Genomic DNA, 24,939 nt, shown 5'->3' with positions numbered 1-24,939 from the left:
ACATTCACATGGTATTATGTTGAACACAATTAGTTCAAAAATTTGGGATGCTTTTCCGTTACTGAGCAACAGCAATTGGACAATGACGCAGTGCAGAGCTAGCAAAGGCAATGTTAGTAGCAGATGTAGAGGGAGGTGTAGTACAGAAGCAGCAGCGGCAGTTTCATGGGCAGCAGTATAGTAACAACAACAGCACAGTGTTGGTGGCAACAGCAGTGCGAAAAGGAGATGTTTCAGAGACAGAGCAGCATGCAGTTGCACATTATTGCTAGAGAACATTCCTCGCTAAGAGGAAGTGTTAGTTTTTGGTAGCATCGGATGTGCTCTAGCCATGAACATTGGTGGAGAAGCTAAGGCACATGAGTTCTAAAGAACCCAGAAACCGTTCGGTGAAATTCCACCCGGATTGTATTTTATTAAAATAATTAATATTTTTAATGGGGTTCCTAAATCTAAACTTAGGAAAATTAAAGTATTAATGGGTATTAATCAAAATATGGGTGAGAATGTTCTAGAAAGCGGATCAAGTCAAGCTTTTAATCTTAGTCGTTGGTTAGAGACTTAATCTCGGCCGTTGAAGTCTCAACGAGAAAAGTATAAGAAGGATGCTTGAGGTTCATTCAGAAACACACGAAGAGAACGGATTGATCTAGACTTCGAAATTTTTGGGGCTAGGAAGCTGAGAAATTTGAACTAAGTGATCATTCTACAGCAGAAAGGCAGGGATAGTTCGGGAATACTGGGCAGAGAGGCGAAGAGCCACAAGTGGAGGCAGTGCAACACCTAGAGGGACTGACGTTGGGCCAGTCTGGGCCCATGCGAGCTTGATGCTAAACCAGAGAGAGCCAACTTAGAGGAGAAGTTGCCCTCACGCAAAAATCTGGAACTGTAGGGGAGTTGCCGAAACAACTGGGAGAGGCTGATGCAGAAGCTCCAGCAGGCAAAAGAGACAGCGCAAGGTTGACGCAGAGCCTGCCAGGCTCACGCAGAGATAGTCGAGGTTAGCCAATTTTGTTGTCGGATCAGCCGAAACTGCTGGGTGAAGTGAGCTAATCTCACTCAGTTTTCCGCCATTATTTTTTCTTTGTAACTGGATTGTCAAGAGGGCATCCAGCATTGTATTCAAAACTACTACTTAATAATATAAAACCCTCAGAGTTGTTGCACCGATTTTCGCGCATTGGGTTTTTCCAGAGACTATTTTGTCCAAAAATTATGGTGTCCTATGTATCTTGTTCTTTGCTCAGTTTCTTGTTTCATGTAATCAAATTAAATTGGTGTATGCTGCAGAAGTAATTTACTTCAGTATTTTTCAGAAAATAACTTGATAATGTATATTAAAATCAAGTAGAAGTAAACTCAGTTTTGCTGCAATATGGGTTCCTTGAGGATGGGAATTTTCACACATATCCTAGTACATGAAAAAATCCAATGGAAACATTGTAATCCTCCCAATCCTGAAAGACTGATAAGTTTGTTAGATTTTGAGTGAGATGTAAAATTCTACTTTCTCCATACGAAATCGAATGAGGTCAGAACCACTCTCAAACACCCTGTGTCATTTCATGGTAATGTTAAAATTTTAAGTAAAAGGATGAAAATGAAAGATAAAGGAGAATGTCACTTTTACTTTAAGAATTTAACATTACCATGAATTGCATATCAATACTAGGGCCTTAGGCTTGATCACTAGGTTGCCCTACTCAAAAGTTCTTGTTTCATTGAAAAAAAAAATGTGTTTGGAAAGTTTTTGCATAAAAAAAATGCAAAAAAAGGTAGGGAGCGAAAAAAAATTAGGGAGCGAATTTCGGGAGCACGCTACCGCTTCACTCACAAAGGGAGCGCGCTTCGAGAGCAGGTCCGAGAGGGAGGGGCTCCCCCGCAACCATGGGACGAGGTTCTTCCAGAAGCACCTTCCTCACTAAGAGGGAGTGTTGAAAATAGTAGTGAGAAAGGTCCTTCGACTTGTGCTTTAGTCAAAGAGACCAAGAATTAGATTTTCCTTAGCATGCACGAGTTCCTATAATTTAAGATCAATTCCTAAAAATTAGGGCAAGTTCCTATAAGTTAGGACAGTTCATGAAGCAGTTTGAATGACATGCAGAAGTGGAAGGCTCATTTTGTTGTCTTCCAGTGCGAGTTATTTTTGGGAAAAGACAAACGAGTGAGCCTCAAGTTCTAAATTGAGGTAGGACGAGTTGCATGAGCTAGTTAACTCATCAATCACTAGTTTGAGTTACAAAAATAGAACTTGCCAGAATTAGTTAATTCGAATTGCTTTTAAGGAGATCGAAAGGCACAATTGTGATCATTGTTTTGTGAGCACAAGTTGGTGAGACAAAGCAACAGAGAGCACAGGTTTGTGTGTGAGAGCCTTGCTAGGCAAGCCGCAAGCAAGGAGGAGCTAGGTCAAAGATGTAGTGGGGTGTTTCTAGCTAGTGTAGTAGTGAGAACGAGTAAGTTATCAGTGTGATAAATTGCCCTGTAAGAGATCCAATTGCTCATATTCTATCAATAAATTCTACGGCAAAGGAGAGGGTTTTCCTAGTTGGGTTTCTCTAGAAAAATAACTGTGTATTTGTGTGACTGTGTCTTTATCTTTGTGATTATTCCGATGCTTATCTAATGTTCAGAAAATTTTGTGTCTTAGTGAAAGAATATTTAGTTTCAGATTGTTCATCATGGCAAGGGAAGGATTTTCAAGAAAATTTAACACTCAGCGAAGGCCAACCACATGGCTTCCAATTTGGCAAGGTGCGAAGCTATTGGTTAGACAAGGTTCACGTGGGCTTGTTCAGGAAAGAGTTGGGGCCCATTGTGATCCACTGTGACAATAAGACTTGCATCAAGCTCTCTAAGAATCCAATATCGCTCAAAGCACATAGACATATGTTATCATCACATCAAGGATTTTGTCCAGAGAGGTATCATTACACTCTAGTACGTACCAACAGAAGAGCAGACAACTGACATTCTCACCAAGGCTTTGCTAAGGAGCAGATTTGTCTACCTCAAAGAGAAGTTGGGTGTCGGGCAAAACACCTTCCTCTCTAAGAGGGAGTGTTGATTGGAGTCGAGAAGTAAGGGTTATGCTTGCCTAGGTGCTAAGGCTAGGAAAGGGACCCACAAGGCAGTGACTTTAGCAAAATATTAATTTATTTAACTACTTCCTAAAGTTAGACTTTGGAAAAATGTAAAAATCCTAAGTTAACTTGTGATTTAATCTTAGCCCTTCATCACGATTTAATTTCAGCCATTGAGAGAGATGTTAGGGTTCAAGTCAAAATTATAAGAGGAGCGAGAGCGAGTAAGTGGCAAGTTAGTTGAGCACAAGCAGTGTGTTAGATCAATGAGAGGAAAAGACTAGGGTTCAACCGATCGTAGTGTTTCAGCGTGCAGGAGGAAGAGATCGAGTGAGGGTCGAATTGCCTCAGCTCAGACAACATTTGCAGAGTCTCTAGTTCACATGTGTGCACAGGGAGTAGATATTTGTGCTCACATGTGTGCGCAAATAGGTAGATATGTGTGGTCTCTCAACAAATCAAGTGCACAGAAGGAAGATCAAGTTATCTTAGAGGTTGATCAGTTGTTTTCCTGTGCTGAAAGGGAAGTTATCCCTATTGTAATTTTCTGACAAAAACCCTTTTGCGGAATATAATAAGAAGACACACAAGGTTGCAAGTTTTCCCCAAAGTTGGGGTTTCCTAAGCATATCTTGTGTTCTATGTGTTGAATGTATTCTTCATATTTATCATTTATTTTTTATTGTGCATGCTAAGCTGAAAACTCAATGTATTTGCAATTTAAGTTTCCAGTGCAGTAGTTGTTTGTACTTATGGTTTTGACACTTAGAAAATTGTGAATCAGTTACTAGGCTTTAAGGAAATCTAATAATTTAAGGAAACCTTCCATGGAGATGCTAACATTTTGGCATGTGGAAGAACCACCAAATTTAAATCTAGCCTAGGAGTTTAGATCATAGTTATGTTTGATATATTTAGCAAGGATGTAGAGACCATGAAGATTGGAGTTAAAGTTCATCTTTTGGATCTTATGTAGAGTGTTACGGCCATTGCAGTTAGCCCACAGCGCCCCAATGCTATATTAAATCATGATGTAAATATTATATTTTCTAACACAAAATAAGATGTAGCTCCTAGAAAACGAACATTGCATTGCTCAATAAATGCCTATTGCCCTTAATAAAGGACCCAAAAATCAATAATAATTGCAGTTTTCTATATAATAATGAGAGTCACTAACTTGGTCATGCATATTTCAGCTATGATTGGCAGATTTAGGAAAGATATAGACACTCTTGAGATTGATGTCAAAGCAAATATGCTACCTCTCCATACTTATGTAGGGAGGACAAAATTTTGTGTCTATCGTTACCCTATGATATATTATGCTACATGTACCTTTTAATGTTCGAGAAATGAATATAAGATCCCCCCAAAAAAGTGGAAGTTACTCTATCTATCATCTCAAAATTTTACCATACATGCACATTAGAAACCTATAAATGCCATTTAAAGGTATAATGCAATAATAAGAGAGGAGTTTGCTTTCCTTGTTACAACTAAGTAAATTTCGGGCAATAAATTTTCACAGTGATGGCATGAAGCAAATGAAGGCTATATAACACTTCATGAGGCCTGGACAACCTATATCCTTGCATAACCATAAATGATAAATTATAAAACCCATGAAGCCATGGCAATGTTGAACCATCATAACCCCATTATAACCAACAACCACAAAAAGTGCCAAAAAAACATGCGAGCCTACACACCTAAACAAAAGGACTCTACATCACAACAAAAAACACTAAATTTGACTCTCACAAGTAGATTCTAGAACTAACCCCATATTGACCTCTTCTTAATTCACTTGTGGACATTGATAAAATTATATTTTTCTTATATTATCTATTAACTATTGGTTCCTTTGTGTCTCTTCTCAAAAGCCACATTTGTATAGCTGTGTTGACGGTGCTGGAAATTCGTCAACCAAGGGGATCTCCCCGATATGAAGTCCCAACTAGACTTCACACTGTTTGGTGTAGAAGTCCCATCTGGTATAAAGGCTCGATTGCCATATACATAGAGATATGCCTTGGCTCTAGCTGTCAACACATGAGAGTGTTACGCTGGTATCTTCAAATAGCAAGGTAAGTGTGCCTAGTGAGTGCGTAACGTAATTGTGTCAAGGTTCTCTTACTGCAAAGGGGGAGAGTAAAGTGAGCCTCTAAGTGAGAGGTAATAGTACCACCCAGGAAGAGACACACGCAAACCAGAAAGGGTCTCTCCAGCGTTCAGCAGAATAGTCCATAGCGGATGCAGCAATCGTTAAAACCGAAGTACAAGGGAAGACTCGTCCACCATCCAGCAGAGTAATCCACAACAGATATGACGGTCGTTATAACCATTAAACAAGAAAGGTTTGTCTAGTATCCTGTGGAGTAGTCCACAAGGATGAGACAACAGTGATAACCAATACAACACATTCCCAACAAGGTAAGTATTAAAACAAACAAAATAGTTCAACTATCTTAGTACATGTGAAACAAACATGAATTACAAATGTCAAAGGAATAGTCTTACAAACATCCATAAGACGTGCATGAAAACGTGTTGGCCTTAGTAGGCTTCTATATTAAGAAAAATTTCTGAGATACATATATACATCATACATCAGTAGCACCAGTAATGGGACATTAGAGCCACTCCTCGCTCCTCAAAGAACTGACAGAAAACTCTTTATTCTTCATGGGAGGAGCCAATGTAAAATGTCCTTGCTCATACAATGGGAGGGGTATATATAGCCAAGGGTGATGCTTGACCCTTGTGACTCTTGGACTACCTTCATGACCGTTCAACTTCCTATGACTTTTCAACTGACATGACTCTTCATCTTCATGTGTACATCCATTGGACTTTCACTTTACATTACATTCGGTTACAACAAGTATGGCCCATAGTAGTGATGTGGCCTTGACAACTCATGACACAACTTGACATGACATTGCTGACATGGGTTGGCTGGCTGTGGTGGAAATGTCAAGTTGTTGTTGCTGTGGAGTGATGGATGTGATCTTGGATGTGCTTTGTCTTCACTTCCGCGTGGCTTGATGTTGCGGGTCTTCGTCTTGTAAGATGGTTACGTTTATGTGTTCCTTTCATTTGAGCTTCTTTCGTCCATCCAACTACAAATAAGTCTTCTAGCATGTTTGCTCCTTCATTCCTTTCGTCGTCTCGCCGTGATCTATCAGTGTACCTGTTCCTGCAATTCACTCATGATGGGACAACAGTAAATTCAAAACCTCCTAGTCTAAGATGATGCATTGTTTTTCATGGACCAGGGTCAGGATAGATAACAGACTGGGATGAGGGCCCAATAACTGCGCACTACGCAGTTCCAGGTGACAAGGAGGGAGACTACACAAAGCGCAGCTCAGGCTTGGATATGGAACTCCGGGACACAATGTTCACTGTCAGGGAAAACTGCACAGAGGCCACTGCGAGGCAAGATTGCGCAGTTGAGGACACCAATGGCCGCTGTAAGGTGGGACCCTGAGGGGCACCTCTGCGTAGTTCCCCGAGGGAAGACAGGGCAGTGCAACAAAGGAACCTGAGGACAACTTTGTGCAATTTCTGAGAGTAGTGAGTCTTGGCTGAGGGAGGTCACTCGGAGGACACCTCTGCGCAGTTCCTCGAAGCAGTGCAGGCTCACGTCTCTACGCATTGCGGGGTTCCAGTAGGCAGGAAGGAGGCTTGATGAATGATCTTGCAAAGTGCACAGTTCAGGTCCTGCTTTGAGGCAACTGACCCTCTCAGATTGCGCAATGCAACTAACCCGGATGACAACCTCAAGCACTGCGCAGTTCCAAGCAACAAAGCAACACCACTGAGGGTTGAGACTGCATAGTGCAGCTCAATCGAGGTCCGATAAAGTGGAGTTTTTCAGTCAAAGAGATTTTCAGGAAAATGGCTAAGTGTGAGAAGCAAGTGGACTTGTAAGGACTCGACATTGTAATCACACACTTAGCATACTTCGACAACATGACAACACTGACCACCGGGACAACATAACAAAGCATGACCCTCTATGGGATTGTCTAGAACTGAAAGCGACAAGTGCGACACTTGGGATAGACCTTTGGACGATTGTGACAACACTTGTGCAACAGTGCTTACAACTTTGTGTATGAGTGTGATAGGTGTTTACATGGCTAGGACAACTTGTATACACAAAGACCAACCTTCATGGTCACTAGAACGGTTCGCAAACATGACATAACAACCAAACATGTAAAAAGATGACAATTGATCCAACAAGCAAAAGGGAGCAAGATATGTAAAGGAAACACATGGAATGACTTTCAGTGCTTGAAACCATGCATGTCATTGAAGACAAAATGATATGAAAATGATAAGTAGTCCTTCAAGCTACACTAAGAGGTGTATTTCAAAAGATGTGCTTTGTTTTCCATACCTACCCTCCAAAGGGTTATGCATAAGATGGAGTCTTCATGCGGTCTCGATCTGCTATCATACTTCCTTGGTTTGCTTATCTTTCTCCTCAGCCCCTTGAGAGTCATCTAGCATGTCATCCTTCTTCGTGGCCCCTAAGAGAAACAATTGTGCAGTTTCAGTGGACAGTGATTGTTGCAGGATGAGGCCCTAGGAGGACACATCTGCGTAGTTTCAGGATGCAAGGCAGACTGGGCAGCTGAGGGAAAAAACTGTGCAGTTTTAGGATGCAAGACACTGCTGCAAGATGAGGCCCTAGGAGGACACATCTGCGCAGTTTCAGGATGCAAGGCAGACTGGGCAGCTGAGGGAAAAAACTGTGCAGTTTCTGGAAGCAGTGGCGTTCGGCTGAGGGAAGGACATTGGAGGAGACCATGGCGTAGTTTTGATTGCCAAGGGAGGTTGGGCTTTCTACGCATTGTGCAGTTCCAGCAAGCAAGGAAAAAGCTTGAGGGCTGCAAATGTGAAGTGCGTAGTTCAGGAAAGCTGGATGAGGCTAGGTTGTTGGGGAAACTCCGGAATTTGGCTAAGTGTGGGATCAGTGGAACTGATGTGAACAATGATAGAACTTTACTATGATCACACACTTGAAAACTTAGTGATACAACATAAACCATCCAGAACATATAGCACATACTTCGCTTAATGCAATAACCTTTGTGGCAGCTTACGACAAGTGTGGCTCTGATGATAGACTTTGGGAGGATAAAAGCAACACTTGTGCAAGAATGCGTGAAATGAGTGTGAACCATGTCTATGTGGTGAGGACAACCCATTCTCACAAAGATTTCCCCTTGAAGCAAAACAAACTTCCCTTTGCATGACAAGCGATAATCCCCATGCTCAAATATGACACATGTTGTATAAGATAAAGCATGAACTACTCGTAAGATCGAAGAGGGGAGCTTGAGATCATCAGCTTACCTATAAGAGACTAAGGAATGATCGATCACAGGATCCACAGTAGGCTCCAAAATTTGAGTGCAGGCCAAAATTTTGGAGGGTGTTGCAACTTGCAGCTGCTACAACAAACTGGAGATGTAATTAGGAAGAGAATACAACCTTCGCACTCCTATATCTGGCATTACGCTTGAAAAACATAGCTTTGGGATTATTAAGAATGCCTATTCTCTAAAATTTTGAGGCTTCCCCATAGGATGTAGGCATAATTAAAACTTATGTTGGACATGTTCAGATTCAAATTAGAGATAATCAATGCATGTGGCATTGATATTTATTGAAACCCTAATTTTACTAAGGTGGGTCAATTTTCTACTGTATAATAACTTTTGTTTGCAAAGGCATCTTATGATTCTTAAGGTGAATTTATCTTTCTAAGAATAAAAAATACTCACTCAAAAGGGGAAACAAACCAATGTAGGATGGATAAAAGAGGAACAAAAATGCAAACCTAGAATGAACTTAGCATCTAAATGGACAAATTTTTAAAATACATAATTAAATTAAGATGAAAACAAAAGTAATGTCATGATAATTATTAAATTGGCACCATGATGTTTATAGTGTGTAGCCTCTCTAGTTTTCAGTACAACTTGTTACCACTCGATTTGTTATCGTATAGGTGTAACGTCTTCACAGATGATAAATTGATGTAACTCAAGATATCCACCATTGTCACCTAGGCTTCACTCTCCACTCTTTTAGGTGAATCTAAATCACCACTAAGGGGGCTTAACTATAAAGGATTTATGATGGGTAACTTTTGGATGCCCAATACAAGATTGGTTACAAACACTAATTATCACACAAAATATTGGTCGCTTCCATCCTTCTCCTTATTAGATTCACAAGCAATTTCCTAAGCCATATGGCTTCACACGAAGCTGTGCTAGCTGCCATATATTCAGCTTCAGCTGAGCTCAAAGCTACAGATTTGTGTTTCCTAATACACCAGGAGGTCATTCCCAATCCAATGTTGAAACAGCACCCAGTGGTACTTTTCCGACCTACTAAACTTCTAGCCCAATCTGTGTCAATGAACACACTTAGCATGATGTCATTTCCTTGGGTGTACATTAGTCCATACTCTATTTTTCCTCGTATTTATCTGAGAACATGCTTGGTTGCTACCCAATGCGCCCTCTTTGGTTCCACCATTAACTGACTGAGGGTGTTGATAGCGTAACAAATGTTGGGCCTGGTATTGACCAGATACATCAAGGGCCCTATGAGCTACCAGTACAAGGTGGGATCGACTTCTTTACCTTCAGATGCATCAATCTTCTTCCAGTTGGTAATCATTGGAGTAGCCATAGGTCTACAATCCTGCATTTTGAACCTTTTCAAAATCTCTGTGGCGTATCTCCCTTGTCCAAGGAAAATCCCACGCTTTTGTTGCCAAACTTCCAACCCTAGGAAATAATGCATTCGTCCCAAATCCTTCATGTCGAATTCTGTAGCTAAGTTTTCCTTGCAATCTTTGATGAGCCTGTCTAAAAAAGATCATCCACATATAACACCAGGATTGGAGGCCCATTCTCTACAACCAGATGGCAGAGGTTAGGATCTACGTCACTCTTGACGAATCCCATCTTCTGCAAGTAACCATCAATTCAACCGCACCATGCTTTAGGTGCCTGTTTAAGGCCATAAAAGGCTTTCTTCAACCTGCATACCCCTTCCTTCTGAGCATACCCCTTAGCCACAAACCTGGCTTCGTATTTTTCCACACTGCCATCTACAACGTGTTTGACTTTGTAGATCCTTCTCGAACCTACAACTGACCCGTCCTAAGGCCTAGGTACCACTTCCCAGACATCATTGACCATTATGGAACTGTATTCCTCCAACATAGCATCTACTCATACTTGATGTTGAACGGCATCCTTAAAACTAGAGGGTTCTCCAACCTGAGCCACCAAGGCTTCGTATCTGTTTGGCTGTCTATGCTCCCTTTTCTCGTTCCTGGGCACTCCGACGAAATCCGCTGCATCTCGTAAAATATGTCGATGTTCCCGACTCATCCTTCCAATGGTAGTGGGTATATCTATCTGCTCCTCTTCCTGAGACTCCACCTGTTGTGATATCTCTGGAATTTTGCCTTTAGGAGAAATATCGGTGCTAGTTTCTGCTGGTCAAAGTGGCTAGACCAATGGATCATCCTTTGACTGCTCTTCGGAAGACATTTCTCGAGATTTATTGAAAGCTCTGTCCTCCATGAACTTTACATCTCGTCGAATTACGATCTTCCTATTCCCCAGGAGATAGACTCTATATGCCTTAGCATTCTCACTATATCCCACAAGATATTCTTTCTCCGCAGTCTAATCCAATTTCTTCCTCTTTTCTTCGGGTATATGGTAGTATGCCAACTCCCAAATATCCTGAAATGGCTCACCTAGGGCTTCTTACCGGTGAAGACACTCTTCAGAGTAATCTTACCTAATGCCCTGTGAGGAATCCTGTTCTAAACATAAACAGTCGCGTTGCATGCTTCTGCCCATAGAAACTTGGGCATATCCTAATCATACAACATTGCCCTGGCTACTTCAGCAATAGTCTTGTTCTTCCTTTATGCTACTCCATTCTGCTCCATATTATAGGGAGTTGTCCACTCTCTTCTGATGCCTTCCCTTGTGCAAAAATCAGTTAAGTCCTTGTCGATGTATTCTCCACCATTGTCTGAGCGCAATATCTTTATCCCCTTTCCTGTCAGATTCTCAACTAGAGCCTTGAACTCTTTGAATTGGACCAAAAACCTCATCCTTGGGTTTTAGAAAGTAGATCCAAGTCTTTTTGAAATGGTCATCATATTCGGCACCAGTAAGAGCTTTTGTAGACATGGGTCCATAGATATCTGAGTGTATCAATCCTAGAACACTCTTAGCCCTATTATTACTTCTGGAAAATGTCGCTTTGGCGTACTTGCCTAGTGCGCACCCTCTACATACATCATCTCGTTTGGTACTCCACTTTGGAACTCACGTTACTGTTCTTCCGAGAGTTCTTAGAGCCCCATGGTGTAAGCGTCCCGTCCTCCTGTGCCATAGTTCATTCAAATCCTTTTCCCCACGGTTGCCTATCAGTGCCATCATCTCGTTTGGTACTCAACTTTGGAACTCATATTACTATTCTTCCGAGAATTATTAGAGCCGCATGGTGTAAGTGTCCCATCCTCCTGTGCCATAGTTCATTCAAATCTTTTTCCCCACTGCTGCCTATCAGTGCCATTGGAGATTCTAGTTGTAATTTATACAGCTTGTTACTTCTTACTCCAATCTAGGCCTTCTTTTCCAACTCGAGTGTTTGACATATTCTTTCTCCTTAATGAAGGAAACATCATAGCCCTTGTTTTGAAGTCGAGATACAGAGAGTAAGTTCATCTCCAATCCTGGCACATGTAGCACATTGGTTGCTCAAAGTCGATCCCCTGCTTCTGTTTTAAGGACTACAGTACCTCTTCCTACGGGGGTACATTTTGACTTATTTCCCATGGTGATCTGGAAGTTCATCCTTTCTTCCTGATAATTAGAAAAACACTCTTGTATTCCTGTCATGTACTAGGAAGCTCCACTATCTATATACCAAACCTCAAAGAAGGTAGAACTCGCTAAGCAAGCGACTTCTTCTTCCAGTCTAGACGCTAACATAGAATAATCATGATCCATGTTCTGCGTGCTCTCTTCTTTCTCTAGAGATCTGCGCGAGTCCTTTTGACTTGATGCCCCAGCATCCTGACTCATAGCAGATTATTTAATCTTGTTGCCTGATCTCTGCTCTGATACCATGTGAAAATTTCTAACACGAAATTCTACTGCAGTAACTGATTTATTTCTCCTAATTATTTTCCACAATAAGTTATTTACAAAACCCTTCAGTAAACATTAAAATAAATTGTACTGCAATTATCACATAAAAGCATAGAGAAAAATAACAGTGATATACAAGCACAAGAATCAATCACATCAACACAGTTATTTTTGGACAATTGTCCCCAGAAAAACCCAATGCGGGAAAACCGGTGCAGCAGTTGACGGTTCATTTATTAATCTTCAGAAACAATCTCTTTACAAAGAAACATTCTACAAAATACTGAGACACTTCTGAGAGACACCTGAGACAATTTTTCTCCTCCTCCTAGAGAAGTTCTGACACCATGGAGACCCTCTACCCTCCTCTGTGTCACTTCTGCATCACTTATGCGTGAGATCTGCGTCTCCAGCTGCGCTGTCTCACTGATCTTCGCTCCGCACTGTCTCACTGATCTTCGCTCTGTGCTCTCTCAAATGCTCAACGTCACCTCTTCCTCAGTCTTTGACTGATGTTGATACGCTCCTCTTCCTTCACCTTGCTACTCTCCCTCTAAAATCGAACTCCTTCTCCTTGAGAATCCATTTCCCTCAGGTTATTGAGTATTTTCCCGGTGTGTCTCCAAATGACTCTCAAGCCTTCTCTTATACTTTTCCTGTTGATGAATCAACAGCCGAGATTAAGTCCCTAATCAACGGCTAAGATTAAAACAGACTTGATCCTCGTCTCTTAGAAGCTTCTCACCCATATCTTTATTAATACCCATTAATATTTTTATTTTCCTAAGTTTAGACTTAGGAACCCCATTAAAAATATTAATTATTTTAATAACTCATCGTCAAGGTCGAATTTCTCCAAACGATTTCTGGGTCGTGGAGATCTCATGACTTTTAGCCCCTCCACAAAATTTCGAAGCTAGATCACATCCAATGCTACCCAAAATCAAGATAGAAGTCAATTCTCAGCATCCCATCCTGTAGACCTTCTCATTCTAGTTCCAACAAGCTAATATACTGAGGTATTCCATCAAATATTTCTCCCAGAATGCCACCTCAAGCGAAAATGATTAAGTCAGACTCAATAATAACCTTTTTTCCGAAAGCTGTTGGAGTGAAACGGAACAAACGGCAAGTTGTGCAGATGATAGAATATACCAAGAGAATGCCATCGTATCCCATAAAAACTCCCCAAAACGCCCCGAGACCCCTGATGATATAATCCTGCTCCTGCGGCCTAGCCATCATATACCTTGGAAACCCATCCTGGCTGTAATATAGAGGAAAATAAAAATGGGGACATGAGAACGAGTAGGTTTATGTATACAAATCATATATGGGTTTTACCATTGTATTTCCTGATCTGGATATGGGGAAAAGGGGCACCAGCTTCATAGATAAGGTGCAAGCTGAGCTAATGGGACAACAGATCTTTCAGGATGGACCGCTAGGGTGAAACTTGGATCCGTTGTCCCCAGAAAAGAGGGTACCAGTGTCTTGTCTATTGGGCGAACGGGGTCAGGCAGATTTGTGAAGAGGGAGGTCACCTTGTTGAGGAAAATGGGGCGCACCGACTAAAGCATTCAAGCTGGAAGTGAACCTACTCCTAATTTGAAACAAAACCAGGAAATCTCCATCACAATACATAGCTAAAGCAGAAAGGGATAAGATTATGCAGAATAGGATTTATCATGAGACAACCCTATGTGTTTTTCACTATGCATTGAGAGAAATGCGTCAGAGAAAGTATTTCAGATGACAAATTTCTCATGAGATGGAACAATGTTGCTCAGAAAATGCACACTCACAACAAACGATGAAGAAGTTCCAGCAAAGATGAACCCAGCCTCTAGGGCGCACCACAAGACCAGCCAAGGGCTTATTTCAAAATATAACATGCAGAACTCAAGCACTAATTCTTCCAACAACCTTCACATGAGAGAGGGGGATTGTATATACAGAAATGAATAGCCCAAAATGCCACCAGCTAGTTTCTAACAACTAGTCCTAACAGCCAGTTCAATGAGGTGGGTGCATGGTGTCTAGAGAGGGCTTGGTCTCTCTTCTAGAAGCTAAGCCCACAACATAAGGTTTTTACAATTTAACTCGTGAAAATACTCAAGATGAAAGAAAGAGGGGTGTGGGATGAGAAAAAGGTCACATGATATCATATTACAATCATACATGACACATGTGAACTCCAAGGTGACGTGTCCCACTCAGTTCACCAAGTTATAGCCTAAATGACTTAGGAACCTACAGTAAAGTGAGATTAATTATTTTTAAATAATTAACCCTGGAAACCTTGGTCTAAACTTAGTAAAAACTGTCAATTAATCCCACTTGATCAAATGCATGCTATCTTCACCAAGGAGTATACAAATACATGCAATGTCTCTCCAATATGAATAAATTACATGATGAAGCTGCTGGAGCTCAAAATATGACCAATATACTAAGAGGGGCTGAAAATGGGTGATGCTGTACACTCTCCTAACCAAATACACCACCAAGGTAACCGTCCATGTGCTGGAAAATAATAAGGAATGCCATGGAAAAAAGTCACCAGGGGTTGCATCAATACCTTTAGAGGAAAGTAATACACACCCGCAGCAGTTGTCACTTACTAGGAAGCCTTGGGATATCTCAATGAACCATAAGGGACATGTCCAGAAGGGTATATGCATCCATGAAATCTGCAATCCAATCACCAGCGATGACGGAGGTATGATAAAGGATGTCTGTTCTCTGGGACAATCTCATATAAACTGCTCTAAAACTACTGCAAGACCATGGGATCATGCTACATAGACCCCCATGCAATGTACGTGGTGACACAACTTAAATGTTATAATACCTCTTACATCAACTCAGTACCATTTCCTTAAAACCTGGAGAATAATCAGTGACTTGGTCCTATTATCATTCAAATTTCAAGGTAAGCAGCATTCTCCTTAAACCAGTTATCCACCCAATTATATAGCCTTTGATAATCCAGGAGTTACTACAGGTGTCCATCAATATCTAAATGGTTCTACTTCTAGACCATTATAGGTGCTATATTTAAAGTGGGAACTCTTTTTGTTATCATAATAACTGCATTAAGAATATATGTCCAGGCAGAATCTGTAACTGTCAAATAAAATCTTCTATATTTATCACCTCAAGACTGTTAAAAGTCGTCACTTTCAGTGTCATTGCTACATGCTATCTTCTAGTGCTATTTCATCCTCACAAAGGAATCAAAATATAGAGTAATGTCCAAAATATTCTAGTAGTCATCCTCACTGAAATATAAACAGGGTTCCAATTCCTCAGAGATACATAAGATAATGCAAGTGCAGTCATCATGTATGGCTCCCTCAGAGTAGTATCAGGTCACACATAATTATTTTTCTTTGCTAGCATTTCTCTACTTGGCTATGAAAGACAGACATTTTTATTAAACTGTCCACAAGACCATAGACGTATGGGACAAAAAAGTGGTTACAACTTTCATGACATACATATTTAACACTATAACACATCAAATGAAAAAAACGGTTACATCAAATAACAGAAAACAGTATATATTTCATAACCTTGCAGATATTGCATGGAGGCTCAAGATAGAACATTCCTAAATTCAATTTCGACACTCATTTAGATCCAATCCTCACACATGTTTGGAATGAGACTTTTTATTGGTAGGGTAACTCATGAAATACAGTTCACAATTTACCCTTCAATGTTTTGAACCAGCAACCCTAAACCATAACAAAACCATGATTTCAATTGTAAGTGTCTTGTACTATCTAGTGAAAAATATGAGTTGTATCTATTGTGCATGCTTGAATTGTACCTTTGCAGTATTGAACGCCACATTTTTGCAATCAGGGAGGATGCTGACAGACCATGCAGGCAAATGATAAGAGTTCCCATTGAACTTCACAGTTGCATCGGACTGTGTATTAATATTGGCAAGAAATGCTGCACATGTTCCAGATCCCAAAGAGTAAACATGTGCCTGCAAGCCAGATGTTTGAAACCAGATTATGCTATGTATTTCACTTTGTTTCTATAACTCAATAGTATAATCCAATCAAATTCACCGGATTTTCCAGTAATAGCATGGACCCGCCAGATGACAGTGTCATTTATAATAAATATGACAACAGGTATGCCTTCAAAATTAGATTGCAACTAAAGTAAGTTACAGGATGGTATTTTATAGCGGCATAGCCACAGATATAATCTGTTAAGAATTTAAATTTGGTGTCTGTAATGCTTCAATCATTTTTTCTGGTTATGTGAATCTACTGAAACAAATGAAAAATATAACTGCAGACGGACTACACATTATCTCATCAAGATACAGCCAACCAATGGTCACCTGCTTTCATCATTGGCAAAATGTTCCAAATGTACTATTAACAAGCAGAGAAAAAACTCTACTGATTGACTTGGTTGTCAATAGTTATTTGGCCCTTCAGTGTACTCACCAGAAAAAATTACTTATTGCTCAAGGCTACTGTCCCCTTAAGACCCCCAATCTTTGCATCCATTCTCAGGTACCGTTTAAGATCAATGACTGAATAAGTGCTTGTTAAGTTCATGATTCAATAGGTAGCAGGTAAACAGCCTCAACTTTTGTACTGACCAGTTTAGCAGGGTTACAGGCTCAAATGATGGCTTATTTATACAAAATTTCAGTCCCACCGGTAGTTTAGGTATTTGGACATTACGCTATTGCTACATGGGGTTAATTTGCAACCACAGAACCTAGTTATTTTGATCTCAGTTTATCATTTTGCATTTGCAGAGTAGCGTATTTTACACATCAAGTAGATGTACATTGTAAATTTATGAAAACTGAGTATTAGGACATTGTTACATGGCCACACAGAAGTAGAACCATATTATTTATGGTGGGAAACAATATCTGCTCCTTAACACCAAACAACTACCTGAAGTACGTGAAATTCTCAAGATACTAATACATACATATGATTGAAGTTATACATATAAAGGTTAATTTCCACTGTCGGCCTTTGTTTCTACTGAATTAAAGGTGAGGTTACATCAGTGGTCAAAACAAAGAATATTTTTATGTTGTTATTAGAAGGTTTATCGTTTCTCCCTTAAACAGAGTAATTTTTCATTAAAAGATTAAAGAGATTGCTGCAGGGTATGGCATCAGGGACCCATCCAAATAAAAGAAAATACATGCACAAGAAAATACAGCTATATCTATATGTGTGTGTGTGTGCGCCTGTATGTGTAATGTTTAGTAACACTGAACACAATTATAAGTGTAGGAAGTTCATACCAGAACAACTGAAAGGTAGAAATAAAACTAACCTCTAGCCCAGAACCAAAAGATGTGTACTTTGCCTCTGCATTGACCAAAGCTGTTTCACAAAGTTTAATGGCCTTGTGTAGCTCCTTAAGATGTCCCCATTTAGGCTGCCTCACAATTCCTGGACCAAAATTATATTGCCTCATTTCATTTTCAAAAATCATGGGAAAAGCAAAGTCTTTTGAATCTTTTCACATTAATGCATTCTCTTTCAAAAGAATTATGAACAAAGTTAGTATAACCACAAATATATCTGAGGTTGTTTATGCTTGTCCAAGGTCTACGGATGGGGGCAGGGGAAGAGGGGGGTTGCAAGTTTGGGTACAAATGGACATACCCCACAAATTTCAAAAGGACAATGGATGGAAAACCCTCCCCGCCCCACCACCCAACTTCCTCTCCCCCCCCCCCCCCCCCAACAAAACAAATGATATAGAAAGTCAGAAAAAAAACACACATATGTATAACAATTAGTTAGTACTGTAAATCAAAAAGCATGAGTTATGCCCCATTAGACAATATGAAATATTTGAATCATTATATTTCTCATTATAAGAAAAATGAAAATGCAACATAAAACACGTGTGAAGGAGAAGAGACAGAAACATACAGTACCTAAGGTGAAAATTGGTGGAAATTCTTATTCAGTCACTACGTCTTCATTTGTTTCTTTTGTGCAGACCTCTATAATTAAAAGAATCGAAAATTTTGCAGTCCTCAATAGGGCGAACATGAAGTATGGCCATGAATGTCAACTTTATGTCTTGGTGTGATGTACCTAGCAAGGATATTCACTATACTGAGAGAGAATGATTAATGTAATGTGGCCATCAGGCCCACTAAGTAGTTGGTGTCAACTGATTAATTAATGCAATGTGGCCATACCCATTGAATAAAGCTAACCACGTGGTGGGTAATAAAAGCAATAACAAAGGGTGGCTAGCATAGACCCTTACTACAAGAGCTCTATAGGGAAAGAGTTTTATACTTCGATTGCCCTCTCAAGTGGAGCAAGGTGCCCTTCTTTGACCTTGTAGTAGCTCTTTCCTCCAACACACGTATAAAATTCCAACAAACTTTGCAATATCCTTAAACAACACTTAGAACAAAAATAAAAGAAGTACAATAGAATTAGTAGGCAAATATTCCAATATTCTCCAACAAATGAAAAGAGGAGGCTCCCTCATTATATAGATAAAGAACCTTCTCAAGACAAGTTCATGGATGTCTTTAGCAAAAGAAGATAATTATCTCTATAAAGCCCAACACCAAGAATAATTTTATCAATTTTGACTCCACTAAAAGATTGCATAAACAACTTGATGTCTGTGAACTCTTCGAAACCTTAGGCAGGGCACCCAGTAGAAAAGAAATGTTGCCATCAAGCTTATGTCTTGAGGAAGAGGGGAAGTTTTCATATTTCAATAAGCCTTTAGAAGATATTTTTTGGTTTCAGGGAGCAGCCCGATTTTGAGAATCTTGTTGCAAATTCACCACTTCAAGAGGACAGTTCCAACAATGTTCTGACATCTAAATGGAATTCTCATGATAAATCGCCAATCTAGACAGATGGTTGGCCATGTTCAAATTTAAACTCAGAAGGAAGGGATAAAATGACTTAAAAGAGGTGATTAGGATAGAAACAGCAGCATATTTATTTCATCCTTTTGCAACAAATGGCAAGATGCTTGAATCAACCACATAATAGGTTTGTTTGATGCCTTCTACGTGAGCCAAGTTGGAAGTATTATCTCACGTAGGGTGAAAAAAGATGATTGAAGTACAAGGATCTTATTCTACAATTGTTGCATTTAGGGCATGTTACCCATGTATACACAGGGTAACGATAGGAGAAAAAATTTCTCCCATGATTCAGATTTCCAGCCTGCAGCTTCACATGATCCTCAGATAGCAGCTTCTCAAATGCCTCTGACCCACTCATTGATCAGTTCATCCACTTGAATGCTCTTCTGATGAAGGTAGGTCAACACAAGGGCTTCACTGAGGAGCAATACCATACCACGTGCATTCATATTGGGGATATATATCGAGAGAAAAAATGACGGAATATATTGGCGGATATATAGGGGGTAAAGGGTTTTACATTGATATGTATAAAAAATGGAGCTCAAAGTTAATGAAAAAATATAAAGGGGTATAAAAAATATTAATGAAAAGATGGATACCTACAATATCTAGTGAAAGTAGGGGTTTTTAAAATTGGGAAGGTGTATTTGGTTCGTATTGATAAGGGGTTAAATAATGTGATCTTTAGAGGGTTTTTCCAATATGTAGTCAAATTAACGGTATTGTTTAGTATGCCATGAACTCACATGATATGTCAGAGATTCAGTGAGTGAAGCCATATGTAGGTCAACAACCATTAAGTACATAAGCCATTGTTTTGTACAAAGTGCTTACATTTAATGTTTTAGGCATCTAAGTAAGGATCATGAGTTGAAATCAGAGAATGGATCATGAAGCCTAGAAGATATACTTGTCTTATTTCATCTTGGTAGTCATCTCTTCCTTCTAGTAAAGTGCAAGCACCTTGGAACTTTCCCTTTACTGTCTAAGAGGGGCATGATTAAGAAGCCTTGATAGAGTAGCCTGACCACATACCTCCATGCTTAACACTTGGCATTTGTCCCTAACCCGTTGTCCTTTATTTTGTTTGATTATTTCCAATCACTCATATTGATTCCCTGTTTGCCTCATCCTCTGAGAAGAAGGGCTTGAAAATGCCCAAAAAGTTTATGCAACGGTAAAAAGAAAGAAATGAAAAACATGTGCCAACTGTTAAGATGTAAAATGATGGCAAGGATGAATGACATGAATAAAAGCCAAGAATAACTTCAGCTCTACCCCCTCATGTGAGGCCATCACGCTAGTCTTGTGCATATCACACATATCAAAGTAAAATGGACTTAAAGAAAACATCTAACCCCTGTAAGCAATGAACTGCCCATCTTTAAAGAGGATTTAATTGAATTCAATGAAAACTTGCTAAGCAAACCAATCAAAGCAAAGAAAAAGTCTAAAGGTAGAAAAAGCAGTGTCAAGGAAATAGTAACTCAAGTAATGCAAACCACACTCCCTCCACAAAGGCATTCATGGATGAGGGCCTTCATAACCCATGTATAAGACTATGACACCTCTCACGAAGTACACTCCAAGACCATATCACCTATCACTAATGCCTATTGATTCAAGGGTTTGCCTAGGAATTGTTCCTCCCACTAGGGCTACGAGCACCCAATAGAGGCATTTGATGATCCTTTGACACCTAAATTAGACAACTTGTATAAGGTCTTAAGCTGGTGTGAAATTTGGGGTAGATATTTTGTGTGATATACTTACATGGCTTTAATATTGAATATGATCCGTTTTCATGCCTTAATGACTCTTATGTCCATGCTAGTCGATCATACTTGACTCCTTGAGCATGTACTTGATGATCATCTAAACATGGTCATAGTCCTTTGGAGGATGTTGATGGTACTTCTACACTTCCAAGATGACGATTGCACACCTTTTGGAGGCCCTTCCACTTCATAATGGACATTGGTATTTGATCAAAGATGACTTGGCACACCTCTAGAAACCCTCCTCCACCACTAGCACCATGGACATTGTCTGTTTAGAGCTAGGATGTTGCCCCACATGATGACATGGTACCCCATTACATGACATGGGGCTTGAGGAGGACGACATTATGCTTGAAAGAGCACTTTTTGGCGATAAGACATGACTTTGATGAGGAGACATGCTCCTTGGACTATTCATTAAGCCTTTTGATGGAAACTCATGTCTTTTTAAGGATGACATCACCATTTTGAGACCTCTACAATCACATGTAACCTTTTTAAGGGGATTTTTCATGTTTTATCATTGTATTTTCACATTTGAGGTTGTTTTGGGGGTTCGCTTGATGACCTATCCACCTTGTATAGTGGATTTGTTATTTTCAGGGGCTTTTAGTCTGATTTGAACTAAAGCGATTGGTTTCCCTATAATCTAAAGGGTAGCACTAGGGTCATTTAAATCATTGCACAACTTGAGAGACATTCATCTCTTCGATTACTATTTTTTTCTCTAGTTCACTATAAAGCACTACTTGAGTGACTTTGTAGGGGATTTCATTGGTGTGGATTTTGATCTCTTTTCATGGATGGTTGTGGTGAATCTTGGATGCATGTTGATCCGAACATAAACAAGAACGCAACAAATTACAGATTTAACCATAAATACAGAGATGTAGCAGAATAACACTTCATTTCATTAATATCAGAATACTGAAATATGCTTACAAATAGAATGGAAATAAACTAGCTTGGGCGATGGTAGCTTATCTCTGAGAAGAGATGTGGCAGCTACATGCCTCTGAATTGTGTTACAATGAGGCTCTAGGGCCTATTAATTATTGAATAACAAGGGAAAACCCTAAGCAACCTAAACCCTAACCTAAGAGATGGAACGGCAAGAGTTTGTAGGCCTCGTTGGGCAGCCAACTTCCCGAGGTCATAACTTCGTCATATTATCTTTGTTTGGCGCGTACAATACCTTGTTGGAAAGGTCTCTCTGACTACTACAGGATTTGATGCAGGCCCCTTCTTATGGCTACGAGCCTATTGCGGACCTCAAAAAACGTCGTTTAGGGGGTCGAAACTGCTCCAGAAGTTCAGGACCCGAAGAGCTGCTAAAAATAGTAAATGTTGAAATAAACAAGGAAACAAATGAAACTGACTAGAGGTCTAGGTGGAATAAGCGGGTGGCCACTATTATCCACCTGGATCAATCCTCCCTCCTTAGGAAGCAATGTTACCCATTGCGTGTAGAGCCTCTATGAGGTGAGGAAATTTCTGTTGAACCCGGTCCCTGGTGACCCACTTGCCCTGGTGAAGGAGTTGGCTTGCTTTGACAACTCGATATAGTTGGATCCTCTATTGGCAAGGGTTCTTGATCTACGTGTGCATGAGTTGATCAGTTGTGGCCTGTTCCATGCAGTTCGGGTTTAGCTCTGTTGGTGTGAGTTGTTTTACAATGTCGGATGTGTCCAACAATGGTGGAAAGTATGGCCGAAGGCGGTCTACATTGAACACTGGTGTAGACCAAAGAACAGTGGGATGTTGAGCTCGAAGGCATTGTCCCCTACAGCCTTGGTGATGGAGTATGGCCCATATCAAAGCGGGAAAAGCTTGCGATGGAGTCCAGTAAGGAGCTCTTTCTACAAATGTAGCCAAACTTTGTCACCCACTGGAACTTTTGCGGCACTCGATGTTGATTATGGCGTTGTTTGTACTCAGCATTGTCTTTGTCCGATATATCATGGACCTGTTGGCCAATGTGTTGAATGCGCTCAATGAAGTTGTTAGCCCTTTCGTCTTCGGACTGGACGTGAGTCGAATATGCCTGAGTAGTTGCAAATGGTATAGCCACATCAATGGAACATAATGGCTGAAATCCCAACCTTACCTGAAAGGAGCTATGGCCCATTGAGCTATGGAGAGCTTTGTTGGACATAGGGGAGGTTTTCATCCCATGTGCATGGATTGCTTCGAGTTGTACATGCGCAGAATGTGTACGATCATCCTATTGACGACCTATATTTGGCCATCAGTTTGAGGGTGGAACGTTGTGGACTTAGTGAGTTTGGTATCTAGCATCGACCAAAGACTTGACCAAAATGCACTTAGGAATCTGTTGTCCCGATCTGAGATAATGGACTGTGGGATCCCAAAGTGTACTCACACTCGCTCAAAGAAGAGTTTAGCAATGGCTTCTGCTGTGATACTCTTTTTACAAGCCGCCATGATGGCCATCTTAGAGAATCTGTTGATGACCATGAAAACGAAGTCATTGTCATGCTTAGTAGAAGGAAGGTCGAACGTGTAATCCATGGAGATGGATTCCCAAGGTCGAATAGGAGTAGGTAGAGGAGTATATAGGCCTTGCTTCTTGATGGTTGGTTTGGCAATGGCGCAAGCGGTGCAGGATCTAATGTACTTCCCCACATCCTGGTGAAGTTTTAGCCAATAAAAATACTTTTGCAGTACTGCCACTTTTTCTTTACTCCGAACTATCCAACAACCCAACTGTAGTGCGCCTCCCAAATCATCTTGGCACGCTCGCTTGAAGGAAAACAGATGTGTCCCAAGTGGCATACCAATGCATCCTAGAGGTGAAAATTTGGAACTTGCTTCCCCTCTAGGAGTGTTTGGTATGTGCTGCCGAATTCTAGATAGCTCTTGTAAAGATGCAGTCAACCCGAAGTCTTGTGCCCACAGGGGTCTAGCATAGTGATCAATGCCATGATTGGTGGTCGGCTGAGGCAGTCTGCAACATTATTGGTCATGTCCTTCTTGTACTTAATGTTCAAATGGAACTGTTGCATGTATGTGGACCATTTCTGATGGTGATCGTTCTGCAACTTCCACTTGTGTCTGTATAATCTGCAGGGTCGGTGGTCTGTGTGGATGACCATTTCCTTCCCCATAATGTAATTCTTACATTGAAGGCAAGCCTGCACAATGGAATACATTTCTTTGTCGTAAGTGGGATACTTTTGAACTGTCTGAAAGTGACTCACTGTGGTAAGCCATTGGATGCCCCTGTTGAGTAAGAACTGCACCAATAACATAGTTGGAGGCGTCTGTCTCAATCTCAAATGGTTACTGCAAGTATGGTAATGTGAGCACTGGTGCAAAGCAGAGGCGATGCTTCAACTCGGCAAACACCTTCTGTTGGGTTTCAAACCAAAAAAAAACTTTGCTTTCGCTCTGCCCTTGGTGACTTGACTTAAAGGCCAAGTGATATGAGAGAACCCCAACATGAACCTGCAATAGAAATTGGTAAGACCCAAAAAGTTGCAGAGCTCTGTTAGAGTGGTTGGGGCTAGCCAATCTCGAATGACTTGTATCTTGGTTGGGTCCACATGCACACCCTGCTCATCAATGATGTACCCCAGATATTGAACCTGGGTCATGCCAAAAGTGCATTTCTCCAAATTGGCACACAACTTGTGTTGTCGCAAGGTTTGAAGGACCTGTCGAATATGGTGGAGGTGCTCTTCCCAACTCTGGCTGAAGATCAAGATGTCATCTAAATACACCACCACGAATGCATTGGTGAAGGGTCGCAAGATGTCGTCCATCAATCTCATGAAGGTTGCAGGGGCATTCGTCAACCCGAAAGGCATGACCAACCATTTGAAAAGGCCCTCCTTGGATTTGAAGGTAGTCTTCCACACATCGGAGGGTTTGATAGGCACCTGGTTATAGTCTAACGTCGAGTCAATCTT

At 40.6% G+C, this 24,939-nt stretch overlaps 1 protein-coding gene across 1 annotated transcript in view; it reads right to left on the bottom strand.

Annotated features, from left to right (window-relative positions):
- LOC149226376 (beta-galactosidase 6-like) overlaps nucleotides 1-24,939 on the bottom strand; it is a 149,301-nt gene that overhangs the window by 82,164 nt on the left and 42,198 nt on the right. The window contains exons 11-12 of the mRNA XM_089377472.1: nucleotides 17,642-17,760; nucleotides 16,143-16,307 (exon numbers count right to left, since the gene is read on the bottom strand). Coding sequence (XP_089233598.1) covers nucleotides 16,143-16,307; nucleotides 17,642-17,760 — 284 coding nt within the window. The remainder of the gene's footprint in view (nucleotides 1-16,142; nucleotides 16,308-17,641; nucleotides 17,761-24,939) is intronic.

The sequence above is a fragment of the Pinus tabuliformis genome, chromosome J (assembly GCF_031772625.1).
Source record: "Pinus tabuliformis cultivar Carrire ecotype Pingquan chromosome J, CPIR1, whole genome shotgun sequence".
Lineage (NCBI taxonomy): Eukaryota > Viridiplantae > Streptophyta > Pinopsida > Pinales > Pinaceae > Pinus > Pinus tabuliformis.
Note: the sequence above shows the minus strand (reverse complement) of the source record. Positions and strands in the feature narration are given on the sequence as shown.